Genomic DNA, 19,491 nt, shown 5'->3' on the forward strand with positions numbered 1-19,491 from the left:
GGATGCACATTATTAATGGTTTTAGAACTTTTATATACGTATTTTTGGTTTTTTATGTGTTTTTTTTTAACCTTTTCATTTTCAAAGTTCGATGAGTATTGGTCCAGTGGTGAGAGGTTGTTCTCCCTATGTGGAGATGCAGGTTCGATTATCACTTGGGCCGGTTCAAAGGACATTTGGGCGAAGGAATGAATCATGGCTTTAATCTTGAGTTCGAACCTGACAGGGTGCAAGCTTGTACGGATTTCATCCGGTTCTCCTGCATTAGGGGTGTACGATCTCACGGTGGTCGAATAGTCGACCATGGACATGATCCCAAAAAGATAGGTTTACATGTGAGATCCTCTGCCATTAAAAAAAAATTATTAGACTCGTTTTGTCTTTCATATATTGGTTTATCACTTAATTGTAGGGTGGGTTAATTTGTATTTACAAACCACATGACTTCTTTTGTGGTCTCCACTCCCTTCCTCTCTCACTTGTATTTTTATACGTATAATACTATATTAGATTTTATCCCCCGTATTACGAGGGTTGTTTTACATTATTCGTTTTTAATATATATATATATATATATATGGATTTTAATTTTATTTATTGTAAGAAAGTTAATAATTAATATACTTGAGGTTTGATGATAAAATGATTTCACAAATAAATGATATGTTATAATCCGGTTTAAAAGCTATCTGGGTTTGGTGATACCCATTAACCGTTTATTTTATTTATTATAAAATTGTTTCTTAATTATAAATAATATCTTTTTTTTAAATAAATAGGATATTAATTTTTAGTATATCCCTATTTAATAAGATTTTCATATCAAATATATAATAAGATTTATTTTTAATATAATGAGATGTTATAACCCGTTTAAAAGCTATCTGAGTTTGGTGAGACCTTTACCCGTGAATTCGGGTCAAATGCGTGAGAAGCCTTCATTTACAAATAAAGTAATCTGATGGCTTGAGAGAATTGTTGTTTTACATTTTTCGTTTTTTAATATTTATTTTTTGGATTTTAATTTTCTTTATTGTAAGAAAGTTACATAATATACTTAAGGTTTGATGATGAAAGGGTTTTCATAAATAAATGATATGTTATAACCCGTTTAAAAGCTATCTGGATTTTGTGACCCATGACCCGCTTATGTTTTTTACTACAAGATTTGTAAGGCCAAAAATGTGACTTACGATATCAAAGTATGAAACCCGTTATATATTTACGGTCAAGTTAATAATTAAAGCGGGCTAGAATTTCGGACACGAGACGAGAGCTTAGGTGCACGCGTTAACTTCAACGGGGAGAGAGCTTCTAGAATATTTGGTCACTATGTTTAGCTATAAATAGGAAACTTGTTTTCTTTTATAGTGTGTGTTTTGTAATGTGTAAACAACCACCCAAGGGAAGCTCACCTTGGGTGGGATCGGTTCGTTTAATGTTATAAATCTTTTGTTACCCGGTTACGGAGTCGTTCAATATTATCTTTACATATTTGTTCGATCGTTTTTTTTATACCGCACCCGTCTCGAGCGATTATCAAGAACAAAGTCGTTCATTGTCGGATCCGGTTTCGGGACCTACAATTGGTATCAGAGCAAGTCGAATCTTATGATTCAACTTTGCTCTTGATATTTGGGTTCTATTTCCGCTATTACCCGAACCTAGACGTTAAAATCCGTTGAAGTTTTGGAAATAAAGTTTGGAAATAAGCGTGCTTGAAGTTCGTCTTTGTAGATCTGGGAGTTTCACGGTTTTCAAGAAAGTAATAGCCGGAATATGATTTTCCGGCGGCGACGGAATACGAGTTTTGGGCTGTTAACTTTGTTGGACTCGGATGATTTTTTTTTTCTGATTAACTTTGGACAACACATATTCTAGAGATTGATATTTTACTAGTTACAAGGAATGTTATTTTAGGCAGAAAATGATTGTTATTTAGATTGACCAAACTAAAGAAAGTCAAAATTGATCGGGTTTTCGTCATTATTGGACCGTGTTCAAAGCGTATCATTTATATGTTATTTTCAAAGCGTTCAAGAATTGGATCCTGAAAACATGGGCTACGAGCATCCGAGATGCTTATTTATTAAGGTGATAATTTTTGAACAAGTTGGATTTAATAAGAATTAAATTGTTTAAGTTCTCACCCTGAGAATGTGGGATACGAGTATCTGGGATACTTATTTATTAGGGGTGAGTTACTTAAATAATTTCATTCACAGAAATAATAAGCTCTGCCATTTGATCGTTGTCCCCGGTATTTCGTCAAGCTCTTCTGAACCTGTATTGCTTAAGATCCGAGATGGATAAAGAAGCGAGAACGTCTTCATGAATGAATTAGGTGGATCATACCTTGAGGGGGTGATTGAAGAAGCTTTGGTTATCGGGTTGATTTGCGAAAATGAGAGACACGGTTCGACGATATTTTGAGATCACAAGTCAAGGGGGTGATTGTAAGGCCAAAAATGTGACTTGCGATATCAAAGTATGAAACCCGTTATATATTTACGGTCAAGTTAATAATTAAAGTGGGCTAGAATTTCGGACACAAGACGAGATCTTCGGTGCACGCGTTAACTTCAACGGGGAGAGAGCTTCTAAAATGTTTGGTCACTATGTTTAGCTATAAATAGGAAACTTGTTTTCTTTTATAGTGTGTGTTTTGTAATGTGTAAACAACCACCCAAGGGAAGCTCACCTTGGGTGGGATCGGTTCGTTTAATGTTATGAATCTTTTGTTACCGGTTACGGAGTCGTTCAATATTATCTTTACATATTTGTTCGATCGTTTGTTTATACCGCACCCGTCTTGAGCGATTATCAAGAACAAAGTCGTTCGTTGTCGGATCCGGTTTCGGGACCTACAAGATTGTTTATTAATTATAAATAATATCTTTTTCTTTTTAAATTGAATATTAAATTTTAGTATGTCCCTATTTTATAGGATTTTCATACCAAATAATTGGTAAGATTAGTTTTTAATTTAATGAGATGTTATAACCCGTTTAAGAGCTATCTGGTTTTGGTAAGACCCATACCCATGAATTTGGGTTAAATCAACGAGAGACCTTGATTTAAAAATCAAGCAATCTGGTGGCTTCCATAATAGGGGGAGCGACCACATCGCGACACGTAGGATTTTAGGGGTTTCGTTTATATATATTACTAGATTTTACCCCCCGTATTACGGGGGTTATTTTACATTATTAGTTTTTAATATTTGTATATGTATATTTGGATTTTAATTTTATTTATTGTAAGAAAGTTAATAATTAATATACTTGAGGTTTGATGATAAAATGGTTTCACAAATAAATGATATGTTATAATCCGTTTTAAAAGCTATCTGGGTTTGGTGATACCCATCACCCGTTTATTTTTTTTATTTATAATTGTTTATTAATTATAAATAAGATCTTTTTTTTAAATAAAATAGGATATTAATATTTAGTATATCATGACTTGAGAAAATGGTTTTACATTTTTTGTTTTTTAATATTTAGTTTTTGGATTTTAATTTCCTTTATTGTAAGAAAGTTAATAATATACTTAGGGTTTGATGATGAAAGGGTTTCATAAATAAATGATATGTTATAATCCGTTTAAAAGCTATCTGGATTTGGTGATCCATGACCCGCTCATGTTTTTTTTTCTATAAAATTATTTATTAATTATAAATAATATCTTTTTCTTTTTAAATTGGATATTTAATTTTATTATCTCCCTATTTTATAGGCTTTTCATATCAAATAATTGGTAAGATTAATTTTTAATTTAATGAGATGTTATAACCCGTTTAAGAGCTATCTGGTTTTGGTAAGACCCATACCCATGAATTTGGGTTAATTCAATGAGAGGTCTCCATTTAAAAATCAAACAATCTGGTGGCTTCCATAAAAGGGGGATTGACCACATCGCGATACGTAGGATTTTAGGGGTTTCGTTTATATATATATTATAGATATCTCTTTTTAAATAAAATAGGATATTAATTTTTAGTATATCCCTATTTTATAGGATTTTCATATCAAATATTTGATGGGATTAATTTCTAATATAATGAGATGTTATAACCCGTTTAAGAGCTATCTGAGTTTGGTGAGACCTTTTCCCGTGAATTCGGGTCAAATGCGTGAGAAGCCTTCATTTACAAATAAAGAAATCTGATGGCTTGAGAAAATGGTTGTTTTAAATTTTTCGTTTTTTAATATTTATTTTCTGGATTTTAATTTTCTTTATTGTAAGAAAGTTAATAATATACTTAAAATTTGATGATGAAAGGGTTTCATAAATAAATGATATATTATAACCCGTTTAAAAGCTATCTGGATTTGATGACCCATGACCCACTTATGTTTTTTACTATAAAATTGTTTATTTATTATAAATAATATCTTTTTCTTTTTAAATTGGATATTAAATTTTAGTATATCCCTATTTTATAGGATTTTCATATCAAATAATTGGTAAGATTAATTTTTAATTTAATGAGATGTTATAACCCGTTTAAGAGAGACCTCCATTTAAAAATCAAGCAATCTTATGGCTTCCATAAAATTTGGGAGCAACCACATCACGACACCTAGGATTTTAGGGGTTTCATTTATATATATTATAGATTATTTTAATATTTTTATTATTATCTTTGTGAAGGGTTCAATGATATGGAGGAAAATCGCAAAGTGTTTTATTAGGAAAGTTTAAAATATGATATGGATCTAATGTGATGTTTGTAGATATTTGTTGTTGTAGATGCTCTTTAAGTGCCAATATTGTACATGCATTGTAGTAGACTATGTTAACTTGATCGAGAGCATGCTTGCTTAGATATGTGGACCTGTAAAAATTTTAGTTTCGACTACTCGACTATGGTTTTAGGATCGACTACTCAACCATGACCTGATGTTGAACTTGTAAATTGTTCATATGTGAAAAAACAGTTGTTTAATTTATCTTATATATAGTTTTCTTTTCATGTGATATCATCTTATATTTTGTAAAATAGAACAGTTAATTTTCAAAGAAAAAAATTAGTAGACAATAACGTCATTATGTTTAATACGCTCCCTAAAGTCAATTTATTTATTGATTTTAGTTGAATTATTTGGTAATGTTTGACTTTCAAATTAACGAGGGTCGTAAACGAATTGAAACTAGTTCCAACAATTAGCTACTCGAGATTCACTAGCTAAATCCATGAGTTTAGAGCTTAAAGGGGCTTGCGACGAGATCAAACATAAGTGATGGAGCTCTTTAACAAACAAGTGATGTATCTTGAGCGAGCCTATTATTATACTAGCTTTTGAATCTGTGTATTACACGGGTTTTGTCTAATGATAGAGATAAATAAAGTCTGTTATTTTAGTTGTTATTCTCAAAATACTAGTGAATTAATTTAATGTAAACTTAATGGAAAAAACAAACAGGACTAACGAAAAGTACTAAAATAGCATGATTTTGGAAACAACATGTGTTGATTTGTAAGAAATTTAAAAAAATGTACTAAAGTTTTGTAGTTGGTCATATCTTAGGTATGAAAATGACACTTGATTCAATAATGAATATAATCCACACTATGTTATAACTCATTTGACAAAAAATGGTTTTGACCCATAACCCATGAATAACTAGAATGAATGAGATAAGAGATTAGAAATTAGGTGAAATATAGACTTGACACATAAGCTTTCACATTTTCTTTTATTAGAATTGTAAGATAAGATAAACATATCAACATATATATAATTTATACATTACAACACACAAGACTAGAAAAGACAACATAATATATATTTTTTTACATTATAATCTTAGTAAAATTTAATTATATGCACTTTGTTATACATATTTAAACAAATACGTTTATGGAAAAATAATAACTATGTATCTAGATAAGAAGTAGGGATAATATCATAAAAAACCAACTTACTTTTTGTTTTTACTAACAAAAGTCCCTCTACCCTTTTTTGCATGTTAAAGTCCCTTAACTTGTTATTTTTAAACATAACCTGGAATAGCCTGTTTATTTTCATTGGTTCCATGAACAATTAGTATCTTAAAAATTGAATCAAATTATCGTATTGACATCCCGTCTCAGAAAGGCTCATTCAGGTATTGACAGGGGATCCAAACGCTATTAAAAAAAATATATGTATTACGTGGTTATCTTTGTGTGATGTATTTGAAAAAAAAAATAAATTAAAGAAACCAGCCGTTAGTCCACAAGCCGGTGACCGGAGTTGGATGGCGCCGTAGTTGTAGACCATGGCAGTTTCTTCTTTTCCAGTCACCAGACGCCAATGGTTATTGAGTTGCTTGATTTCACTTGGAAAACACGTTGTAAAATATCACATTTCGAGGTAGACGCAGGTCGCTTACATGAGGTAGACGAAGGAGGAGATTAAAATTTTAAAATGGTAGGTGACAGGAGATATGCTGATATGATGGTGAGCGGCTGTGTAGAGGAAGATGAATCATACTAAAACATAAATCTCTCATCTCTCTTTCTTAATTTGTTTATTATATAATATATAAAAAAATAAGTTGTATTGAGCCATGTTATCTTTAATTTCATCGGTTTTAAGATAATTTGATTCAATTTTTAAGATATTAATTGTTCATGGAACCAATGAAAATAAACAGGCTATTCCAGGTTATGTTTAAAAATAACAAGTGAATGGACTTTAACATGCAAAAAAGAGTGAAGGGACTTTTGTTAGTAAAAAACAAAAAGTAGGCTGGTTTTTTATGGTATTACCCCTAAAAAGTAATAAATAAGTAAATAACATGTTGATCAGCTCGATCTATAGAAATAGAGATTAAAATGTCGAGCTTTATAAATAGAGAGGTTAACACGAGCCAAATTCGAATTCCTTATGAGCGAAATTTGAGCCTAGTCGGCCTTGAACTCAACTCATTCTACAACCGCTCTATAAATTAGATAGTTTTTCTTAGCAGAACATTTTAATTTTAAGGGCAAGGAGTATCTAATTAATCAAACAATGCTAAATTAGTGATACAATTATAAAACCGAATTGAAAGACATGTAATGTATTAACACGTTTATACAACATATGTTATATATAGAATCGAAAAGAAATATTACATGATTCACATCATACAACTTTAGGTTTGTACTTGTAGTTATTTTATAGATAACCGAAAATTCTTCTAACAATGGTTTTTGTTTTCAATATTAAAACTCTTTTTTTTTTCTTATCCACCGCAACCGCCACAACCACCACACCCCCGCCACTACCATCGCCACAACAACCACAACTGGCAGCCCTGGCACCAGCACCAACAGCACTTTCTTTGTTAGAAGATTTACCATCTTGAGTAGGTTGATTATCGACAGGATTATCACCACAAACAAAAATTACCATAGATAAAATGGATATAGATACTAAAACCATACATAGCATAAAGACAACATGTGAGCCCTGGGACTCGAGAATTTCGCCTCCTACATTGCCACCTAGATCAATCAACCGAGCCATGTGGTGCTATTAACTGATGCAAAAGAAATGACGAGCAAAGTATCTATTGATATTTCATGCTTTACCTATACGCTTTTAAATATGTGTAAAGTAAGTTTGACTAGGTAATGAAGTCAATTACTTGTGCTGAAAGTAAGATCATAGATGCATAGAATTGGGATTTTTCAAATACAACTTAGAATGGACTAATGGTAAAAGTTTATGCGTAGAAAAACGTTTGGATGATGGTTCAAGACAATTTCAGGTTGACTATCATGATGGTTTCTTAGTAGTTTCCTTATTTTTAAATGTGATTGGTGCTGTTTATTTTTGTGTGAAGACAAAAACTGTCTGTAATATGATTTTATCTGATTTTATATCTACAACTGAACATGTGGTCTGAAGGTATGCAATCTAAATATATAATACTGTTTGTTTTATAAACTGGATATCGTCTGCATAAGCCGAAAATTAGTTACCTATCATACATATCACAATAGATAGAAGTCATTTAATGTTTGTAGACTGCAAAAATAATTGGTGGTGGTGTACAAACTGTGGAAGTGGGTGGTGGTGGACGATTGGTGGCAGACGATTGTGGTAGGCGCTGAACGGTGGTGGTGGTGATGGATGGTTGTGGTAGGTGGTGGTGGCCGACGGTGGGTGGTGGTGGTGATGGACGGTGGTGGCGGACGACTGGTGGTGGGTGGTGGTAGTGGACGATGGTTGTGGCCAACGGTGGGTGGTGGTGGTGACGGACGGTGGTGGTGGTGGGTGACGGACGATAGTGGTGGCGGACGGTGGGTGGTGGACGGTGGGTGGTGCTGGCACACGCGTTGAGAACGTCTGTTTTCTTTGTAGAGGAACAGTACGATCTTGGACCGGCCCCCTTCGCATAGCCTTATTTCAAGAATGGAAAACATGTTTTTCGGTGGGTGGTGATGATCTAGGACATTGGGTGTTGATAGGATGTTAAGAAGTGTGAAAAAGTTGAACAATAGCTTATTTTTTAAGGCCATAAAAACATTTTTCAGATCTTTCTTTTTTAAAAACAAACAGTCTTCAGAAGCTTATGTCTACGCGCCCGCAGGCGTAATCCTCTTACAGACTTTTTATAAATTTATTATATATAGTTGTAAATTCTACTTCTAAGCTATTTAAAAGAAAAAACCTTTTAACATCCCAAAAAATCCCATATTTATTTTGGGTTAAAAATGTCAACTTTGAAAGATGAGGGATTGAAAATAATCTCAAAGGTAAGTAATGTGAAAAATGAGATAACAAAAATAAAACATCTTATGTTAAGGAAGTAAGAAATTCCATCCCACATTGAAAGATGAAAGAAAGTGGAAGCATTCCACACGGGTATAAATAAGAAAGATAACTTTCATCCAACATGGAAGGAGGAAAGAAAATAGAAGTTCTTTATAAGGAAGAGAGTTTACATAGTAATATCCTTATGTGGCTAACCATTCTCCATAGTCCTAGCGGAGGGTACAAAGCACCCGACACGCATGCGCACGGACTCGGACTCGGACGATGGGCTTAATGTGGCATTTTGATGGCGCACTTTGCATAGTATTTTTGCATAGTACAAGGACTGAAAATGAAAATATGAAATTCCTTCTTTCGCGCGACACGAAGGATTAGGTCTCAAGTCATCGCGTCGTGCGAAAGACAAAACACATTAAACTGACATTGAACAACTTCGCGCTATGCGATGGATTCTTCACGCTACGTGAAGTAATCTGATCTGCATGCGTGACATGTGTAGATACATGGCAACACGTCTGATGACTCAGCATTGATATAGCGGTTCGCGTGACGCGAACGACCTGGACTTTTGTCCTTCGCGCGACGCGAAGAAGTCTAAAATCTGCTATAAATAGAAAGGGTTCACGACATTTCCCATAACACACCGAAACATTCTACTTTCACACGTTTTGCCTCTGGAAGCGTGCCGACCTCGTGGAACATGCCAAGCTCCGAAGTTTTGACGGTTTAATATCTAGAACGCAATAAAGAGTAGAAGTACTGCTTGATCAATCTTAGGCATTTAACTCTGAATACCCGTGTGAGGTAGGGGTTCCGTTTAAATATTATTTTATTATTATAGTGGTTTAGAACATAGTCGAGGGTATAGCCCGGACCTTGATTGTAGTTAAATACAATATAACTTTTCATAAGCAAAGGCTATAGTCAAAGTATTGTTTCTTTATAATTAAGAAACGTAAGGAATAAAATAATATTTCTTTATGATTAAGAAATGTATGCAAATATTATTGTTAAATTAATGTTTCTTTTTTAAGAAGAAACCCAATATAGATGTTTCTTCCTGAAGAAGAAACGTAGTATGTGATTGATGAATAGACAAAGGAATTAAAGGTCCAAATGTTTTATAGAAACAAATGATTTGTCAATGTTAAAGCTATACGAAACAGACTATAGGTATGAAGCTAGATCATTGATCTAGATATTTATACAAAGGTTATTGTCGTACTATAGGTCCGAAATAGTAAGAATGCATAAATCAGTTAGACACACTGATCAAGAGCAAAGGTGAATACGCTCAACTTTTTTATTATATGAGTATGTTTTAGGTTATATAGGCGTGAATACGCTCAACCTTTTATGAATATGTGTTTTATGACGTGAATACGTCTATATACTTTTTTTACTCTTTTAAACTATGGAGGGTTATCCATATGCAAAGAGTTATGAAAGTATTTACATAAGGGTTGGTTCAAATCCTTTAAAACGTTTTAATACAAGGTAGTACTAAACACTCAAGCTAAAATACACATGTGTCTGGATCCTTAAATATATGAGTTGTAGTGGGCACATTACAAACATACAGACCATGAGGCAAGTGACTGTCTCTATGACGAGTGAAGTCCGATTATGTGGTCTATGGGTATTTTTAGTTCCGATGAAATGGGATTGAGACCCACTGAGTTATTGAACGATATTGGTGTTGTGTCATAACGAAGACGATTTTGTATTAATGAATGTGATTATGTATAATGATTTATGAAACCTTTTATCGAGTCAACGTTATTCACCAGCATATAACTGACGCATTTTCCCCACATTTCAGGGAAAAGTAAAGGTTAGAACAGACAAGCAAGACATATTAGAATATTGATGAAATAGTCACTAGACGTTATCTGATGGCTCAGATATTTTATTTAAAATATTATAAAGAATGATACTTTCAAAAGACATGTATCTGAAATATTAAACGGGTATTCAAATCCTTAGTTTTTAATATAATGATATTTTATTCAAAAGACTTCCACTAAAAGAACTTAACTCTGATGCATTTAGAAAACAGATACCAACTATTGGTCATACCCTAGGCCCTAGATCAGGGTGTGATATATTAGCCCTTCTAATTCTCATCCATATCTACCCAAGAAATTTTGGTATGATTCATATGCCAACACTACCTCCTCAATCAATCCTCTCCCTTTGTGTTTCTTTTCCAAAGTAACCATGATTACTCCCACTTTCGCATCTTTGGGGCCCATATCCTTGGGACACCCAACGTCCGTGAACACCCGCCTGAATGCATGATGCGATGAAATAAAATCCGTTTAGTTCTCAAGGATCCAAACCACCAGCTTATTGGCTCATTAGTATACCTTTTTAATAAACTTGTTTTGATACACCGACATGCTTTTTTGGCTAGAAACGTTAACTTTTTTTAGACATACCAACATTAAAAATTACCTCTGATTTTAACATAAAAACTTATCATGTAATAGTGATTTAACAAAGAATAATGTACAGAATACTTGTTGCCGTCACCTTATAACAGTCAAATAATTAAAAGGGAGCTTTCGTGCATAAATATATATACATATATTCCTTGTAATTTCCCAATAATTTTCAACTGGTGATTTAATAAGAATGTTGGTATTAGATAATTATAGATGTCAATTAAAATTTATAGAATAACTTAAAGTATCTGCTAAGACCATAAGAAAACATTGATTCGATGTTTTTATATATGTTTTTACCGGTCTGGCCGGCCATTTGATTATACCTTTTGACTTGTTTAAAAGACTTCAGCTCAGCTAATTAAGGCCTCTCATACAACTATTACACCATGATTAGTGTAGTTCTTGCTATTCTTATAGTAGTGTTTGTTCTACTTTCCATTTCCATGGTGTGTAAATGTGTACATAGTACCAACAATAGCGATGAGCCTGGCAACGTTAACAAGGATGGCGTAAAACGTGATGGTGGTGGTGGTGGTGCTATGTGTGGCGGTGGAGGTTGTGGCGGTGGTGGTTGACGATCCATTCTTCTGTTTAGTACTCATGAAAAGTTCAATAATGAAAGTGTTCCTTGTTTGTTATCGTGGAATAGTTTTAAAGTTTTGTAGTCTATCTAAATATTATTTGTTAGAGACTTCTTCAAATGATATTTACTAGACATGCTTTGTACAACATTAATAACGAATAGTTTTATAATTACATAATAAATAAAAATGATTTTATTTTCATTTCGAACAGGTTCATTTGGTTAAAAATTAATAGATAATAAATAAAAATGATTTTATTTTCATTTCGTACGTACGATGAAAGCTTGCGGAAAAGACGAAAGAAAAAGTTCGAAAAGTAATTTGTTGTTTTTTAGATTATTTCATACTTTATTTGTATTTACCTTTTATGAAATTAAAAACTTACTTTATTTTATAATATTTTTGATGTTTTATCTTAATGATTACTCAATTATTACAAGAGTTTCCACTCATTATAAGTAAAACTGAGGAAAAGCATCACATATGAGACGGTGATAGTAATGTGGAAGCAAAAAAGGAACATTTTGAAATTCACCGTAGCAGTATTGGTGACGGTATTGAAAGTAAAAATTCAAAAAATATCGGTACCATACTGATACCAAAATACAAAACTTTGGTACCTGTATCAGTTCAATACAAATATTGAATTTGCTCATCCCTAGTGCCCTCCTCTTCACACAGACTTCGACCAACTACTTGACCTCTTATCAACATTTATTTAATTCATATCTACAAACCCTATAAACACAGTCCTTCTTCCACCCTCAACTCCCATCAACCCCTGCCCCTCCACCCCCGATTCAACCTCCAACCCCGCCGCCGCCTGGTCTGATGCCCTCGGGTACAGTAATTGTTAATTGATTAGTTTTTTTTTATATTTTTGTTAATTGATTTGTTTAATTAGGTTATTAGGTTTTTGTTAATTAATTATTCAATTGAGTTGCTAATTAACTGTTCTGTATCTTTATATGCTTTGTTTAGTAAATTACTAAGACTTAGGACCCCACACTTTACGATGGGGCCATTAAACTGAACAAAAAACATGCGTAAAACGTTAAACCACGAGCGCATTATGAGTTGATGCGAAATCAGCGTGTATTGGGTTACGACATCAAAACTAAACAAAAGAAATAAACTCATCAATGGCAAAATACAACAAATCATCATATGTAGAACAAAAGAATTAGCACGTTACAGTTGCGAACTAACACAAATTCGGTTAGTACCGGTACCAGTACAAATTGGTAAACATAAATTAGTAAACAAAAAAAAATTATATTTTAAAGGCGTGATATCAAACGCTGAAACATGTATATTAAAACATTTGATGATGGATAATTTAAATCATGAAGTTTCGGTTATTTTAAAGACCGACTATAACAAATACGAAAACAAAGTTTAAGAAAATCATTTAACCGACAAATAAAACAAGTAAAGCCGGCACTTGCGGCGTTTAAGATTTAGAAATATAGTTTGTTAAATATTATAATTAGTTAAAAAAATAAAATAAAAATCACGAATAGTGTACCGACCTCTACTATATTTTTAAAAGTTAAAATATATATAAATAACAAATAATAAAGTAAAACTTAAGTAATAAAAAATTAAAACACAATATATGTTAAAAGAATAAGCGTAGGAGTTAAAAGTAACAAAAAAAAGTAGTAAGTGAATAGTAAAAATTGAATAGTGAATATGTGAGGAACAAGAAATCCTTTTTTTGATATATATACTAATATGTTTGAGCTATCAAGTTAGGCTTGTTGTTCGGGCTTGGGTCCGGATGTATGGTTTTCAGGTTTAGTTATAATGGAAAAAAAAGTGTTTAAGTTGTTCGGTTTTTGCGTTCAGATATAATTAAAAAAAAAGTGCTCGGGTTATACGGTTTTGGTTTTCGGCTTGTGTTTTGCATGGTCAAAACCGGTTTGACCCAAACCGGTTCAGTTTATAAACCTGTTTTAGCATAGAACTTGTCAAACTAATCCAAACCGGTTCGGTTCGGTTTAGAACCGGTTTTAGGCAAAAACAAACATATGCACATACAAACAAACATATGCAGTAACTACATAAAAGTTTGATTACATATCAATCATAATATATTTCAAGATACTCTGCACATGATCATATTACATAATTAAAGCAACATAAAAGTTTAGTGGAACTTAAGGCTGGTCAACACATTGTTGTTAACTGGATCAGCCAAATGGTCCAAAAGGTTCTGGAATGGTCCAACACCAGTGACCAAACCCTGAATGAAGTAGCCCAAAATAGCCAACATAGCCAATCTACCATTCTTGATCTCCTTTAGCTTCAATTCCTTGAATGACTTCTCATCTTTACCAAACCCTAACGGGTTAAAGAACGGCCCACCGGGGTACGCTGGGTCGCCCGACCCTGCAAATCCTTTCTCCAAGCCCAAAAAGTATTGTTTCCCCATTGAACCTGGATTGTACCAATCTTGAAATCTTCTGTGTTCCGCAAAGCCCATAAGCGCCATTTCGAATACAAATAGGGTGTATGGGTCGGCCCAGTAGTTGTATGTTCCGGCTGGGGGAATGACACCGGTCTTGAACCATGGGAGGGTGGTTTCCGGAGGAATGAGCCCAAGCTTGCCGAATATTTCAGGTGCAATGGCTCCAACTGCGCCCAACATGGCGAACCGTCCGTTGATAACCTCTCCGTATGCTAGCCACCTGGGTTCAATGAATCCACCAGTCCCTTCTGGGTCTGAAAGACCAAGTGGATCAAATCCATAGTCACCTGGGAGACTGTAAAGATTCAAAGTTTTAGGTGTTAAAGAGCCATGCTACAAACGCTTTCACTTTTGAGTTCAAATCTTGATCTTCAAAACTAATAACCAAGCAAGTACATACCTTTTTCTCTTTTTCTACTTGTTAGAATTTAGTAAGGGTGTGCACGAAACCGAAAAAACTGATCCGAAACCAAAAAAAAAAAATGATGGTTTGATTTTATGCTTTTGTAAAACTGAACTTGTGGCTGAGTTTTGGTTTTACATGTAATAAAATATCAAAAAAAACAAAACTGAAACCAAACCTGAAAGACCAAAACTGAACATCTTTTAAAAACTTAGAAACCGCGGTCTCGTTTTTGGTTTAGTTTTAGCCCAAAATGAACCATGCACACTCATAAAATTTAAATTATTTTAATATTTAAAATGGAAAGCACTTAGCTTTGACTTTAATGGTTAAACTACACCATCATTAGCTAGTTAGTATTTACTATACAAAGCAACCATCTTTATTCACTACAAATATTTAGATTTCATCTTAAGCTAAAAAGCACCAACTTCTGACTTCAAAAGTTTCCAAAATCTATCTTTTTATAGAAATGAAACAAATATTCAAGTTCTTTAGCTATATATTACCTTCCATCCAGGTAAGAAAGTGATTGCTTGGATGCAAACCACAGTTGTCTGTCAGCTCCTTGCTGATAACATAAAGTAAACCATCAAGTATTGATCAACCTCATACATACATACATACATACATACATACATACATGCATGCATGCATACAATTACATATATCTAATATCTTACCTTAACAGGAGGAGTGGAAGCAGCTTTGACAAGAAAAGATATCTTTCTTGCAGGTGTGTTTAGGGGCCTGGCTCCAAAGATTTGCCTAGCAGACTCCACTGATGAAGTGAGTGATGATGATGAAACCAATGCCTGTGTTGCCATATTTTCTTGAAACAATTGGAGGGTTGTTTGTGGCACATCTAGGGAATGGCAGTAGGGAAACATAAGGAAGAGGGTGGAGGGTGGTGGGCCAGGTGAGGTTGTGGTTGTGGTTGGTATTGAGCCAGCCTGAATTTGCAGATTAGGTTTAGGATCTTTAGTTCCAATGAGGTTATCACATGTGGTAGATCACTTGCTTGGATAAGAGATTTTAATCATCTCACCGGTTCGTGGCCTTGGGAATTTGATAAATATTATATTTTTGTTAAAATATTATTTTACTTGAAAGAAGTTGTTGTAATTGTTGTAGGTTATATAAAAGTTTATCTTTTTGCTTATATTTAGCCAGATTTTCAAATACTAATTACAACTTATTAAACATATATTTTCTAAAAAGTTATAAATATATGGGGTTCAAGATGATAGATGATATATATAATTTTTTTACAAAACTATTATTAGATATAGAATCAACCAACGTACCCAAGTTGTTATTTTAGTTATTTTTATTTACTGTTATTTATCTTTGAATGGCGTCTGGCTAGCAGGTTTCCGAAGGTAATCGTTCATATATCAACCGGTTTTTACCCGAGTTTGAATATTTTTACACTGATTTTCATAGTAAGTGGCATACACTCATACGAACTGAACCTAGAACCTCCCTAAAAATAAACCTTTTGGACAAAGCTCGACCGCCCGAGCTAGCTCGTGATGGCTTTATTGTAATTTTAATTACGTCTTTTAATACAAAAATATTGTTTTTATCCTCCGTAGTTGCAATATATAAGGTTGAACGCACAATTTAATGTGTAAATTCATTCATAAATCATATCAAATCCTCCCTCATCTTTAAATATAAAAAATTCTTATAAAAACACACACTCCAACTCTTTCACTGGTTCATTTCTCTAACCCTAAAATATAAAATGTTGCTACAGTTGCTTTTAATACTATTTACTCTTGTTGATGCATAATCTGTATGCCTTGTACTTTGTTTTTGTTTATTTTGGTCTAGATTGTAATAGGGACATTTATGCAATTATGTTAAGGCTTGTTCGCTTAGTGTGTTAAGCGAATGAGGCCTATTCGTTAGTTGATTAGCCATGCGCATGGATTGTAGGCGCATGCGTTTATTCATTTAGGTTGATAGATCATACGTTTTTATGTCAGCGTATGAGGTGGGTTGTGAAGCATATGAAGGCTCATTCGCTAGGCATATTAGCAAATGAGCTCATACTCTCTCTCTCTCTCTCTATACACACACACATATGTAATTTATCTAAACGGCATGGTAAGTTATCAGTTCATTAATAACATCGTAGCGTCATTACTCTGTCAATTTCTCTCTGTACACACACACTACGCACAGTTAACGCAATTGATCATTACATCATTGCACATACACTCAGACTAAGGGCCGGCCCGTTAGCATATCAAATCCAAGCTATGGCTTTAGGCCTTCAAAAGTTTTGGACCCCATTTTTTAAAAAAGCTTGTTGGCAATATATATAATTATAAGTTGATATGGTACCGTCAGTGCTACTATAGTCTAGTGGTAAAAAGGGATGTGTGATTCTGGGGCATCGGGGATCGAATCTCTGTCCTTAAATGTCACACCCCGACTAGCACAATGTGGAAGCGTAAAACGGGAATGTAACAGACACCTCTGGTATCAACACATTGTTTATAAAGAAACATTACAAACTAATTTACATTATATTACATTTCTTCGTTCTATCATTGTTTTACAGTCTAGGTGGTACAAACAAAACTAGTTCGTTAACTAAACGTTCTTACTACTAACGTCTTTGCTTCTATTCACATAGCATCAACCACACACTTCAGGCAAGTGACAGATCACCAAATTACTCCGATTTAGGTACACCTGAAAAGCAGTTTAAAACGGGTCAACTACTAAAGTTGGTGAGTTTCACGAGTTTCAAGAAAACAGTAATGAGTATTCACAATTCAGCACTTGTAATCATGAAAGAAGTATGTATGTATGTAAATGATGTATGTGATGTAATTATGCTAAGCTACAGTGAAGCCTGGACTGTTCGTGCTGCGTGCCTCCATTTCCCACGCTCAATCAACCACTGTGGCCCCTTTCCGCCCACAATATGCCCCGGTAGCTATGTCTAACACCAAATAGCCTGTTTGTATAAATATGGTCATGTGCAAACTGCGCTATGTGACACGGCAACCAGGCCGATTCCGTTTGAGTTTGTCAAACCAATAGTACTATTCACAAGCCACCGGCTCGAAGTTAATCACTGTGATCGTGGGGACTTTCGTGTGTTAGCACTTAGATAATTCACATCAGTACATGTTTCAGATATGTATATGTAAACAAACATGCCTTTCACCCCAAAAGTTCGTAAAACAGTTTAAAAGTGTGGACATGAAACTCACGGTTTAGTACATATTCAGTACTGTATCAACTCGTGGTTTGTTCAGTCCACTACCAGTAGTTCCTATAATCAATATTATAATAATATTAATATTTTAATATTATTATAATCTCAATACTAAAATGGGCTGTATAACTAATCTGGGTGTAGCTGGAACGCCCAGAAAGTGGCAATAGGCTTAGGTTGTGATGTTGTTCAATGTCTAATACTTAAAACGGAACTTGGCTCAGACTCCCGTTTTCCCAGCTGGGCCAAGTTGTTCGTTTACGCGTTCAGAAAGCAGTTATGGGAAAATAAGCTTGGGTAAATGTATTGGTTAATAACATGATTAAGTTATAAAGAAAGATCACATACTGGGGTCCCGGATTAGCCATGGGGCCCGTTTCCGTTTATTCAGTTTGATTTGAGAAGAAACGCGCACAATCCACCCGGATTGTCCAGGTTTCTCATAGAAAAGTTCATTTTCACTTAATTAGTCCAAACATATGATTTTTGATCACTCTTGGTGTTTTGATTTTCCCGCAGGTTCACTAGTCGCGAACTTGCCGGTTGTTATAAAAACTGAATTTGTTTAATATTCAGATTAGCATAATTAATTAACCGTTAATCATTAAATTATGAAAATTTAACCACTTATCAATTAAAATATGTATATTTTTATAAAAATATTTTTGTAATTTATTTACTGATTTATTAATCTATAAAAATTCATTTTATCAGCTATATTTCGTCTGAAAATCGTCCGTTTACCCCAAACAATTTCCAAAAATTCACCAAAAATTCCTGAATACTCAAATCACGCCCCAAAGCAACTTGTATCAATTCCAGAATGTAAAAAGCTCATGCGACATTCTTTTCGGCCCAAATTCGGCTGTAAAAATTCACACGAACGCAAATAAACAAAACACCTTTAAACTTCTCCAAATGATCCCAAAATTCATATGTGATCAAAATACATCAAATCTGAGTTCCCAGAAAAATTTCATAATTTTTGAAGTATTTTAGCTATTTTTCCCAAATAAACGTCCCAATTCGGTAATAAATTCGCCAAATATTCTCGAATAGTCGAAAGATTACCAAATTTGAACAGGGACTCATTGACATGGTCCCTGATGTCCCTGAAAAATTTCAAGTCCTAACAATATGCACATCACAACCTTAACCAAAATAGCCCGTAAGCGAGTGTTTCGGCATTACCTTAGCGGGTTTGGCTCGTTTCCGACCTTTTAATAAAGTTTTCAGATTCTTGTGCTTCTAAGAAAGCTTGGTAAAAGTCCTATATCACAAAACAAGCAATATTTCATCAACATAACAGCCCTTAAGTTAGGGTTTCGGCTAGTGCACAAAAACGAACTTTTGAACTGTAAAAACGTCGTTTCAACCCTTTAATCCGGGTTTATGGCCAAAAAAACTATCAAAACAGGTTCCTTACCATGTGTATGATCAAAACATTTTTATGGACCATTTTTAGGATTTTTACACGGTTAGGAATGATTTTTAGTAACCAAGACATGTTTTTATGGTATTAAACAAGTTTAAACAAGTTCAAAAGCTACTTATTTAAGCTCTTACCTTAGGTTTTCTTGTTGT

General features: G+C 33.8%; 1 protein-coding gene across 1 annotated transcript; it reads right to left on the reverse strand.

Annotated features, from left to right (window-relative positions):
• Positions 1-13,863: 13,863 nt before the first annotated feature.
• On the reverse strand, positions 13,864-15,594 carry LOC143575566 (photosystem I chlorophyll a/b-binding protein 3-1, chloroplastic-like). Its single transcript, XM_077059904.1, has 3 exons — positions 15,350-15,594; positions 15,176-15,237; positions 13,864-14,558 (listed from the first exon to the last, which is right to left on the reverse strand). The coding sequence occupies exons 1-3, from the start codon at positions 15,554-15,556 to the stop codon at positions 13,943-13,945; spliced, it is 885 nt and encodes a 294-aa protein (XP_076916019.1). The 5' UTR covers positions 15,557-15,594; the 3' UTR covers positions 13,864-13,942.
• Positions 15,595-19,491: the final 3,897 nt, after the last annotated feature.

Source organism: Bidens hawaiensis, unplaced genomic scaffold (assembly GCF_021521415.1).
Source record: "Bidens hawaiensis isolate Kalapana, Puna unplaced genomic scaffold, B.hawaiensis_p1.1 tig00027541_1, whole genome shotgun sequence".
Lineage (NCBI taxonomy): Eukaryota > Viridiplantae > Streptophyta > Magnoliopsida > Asterales > Asteraceae > Bidens > Bidens hawaiensis.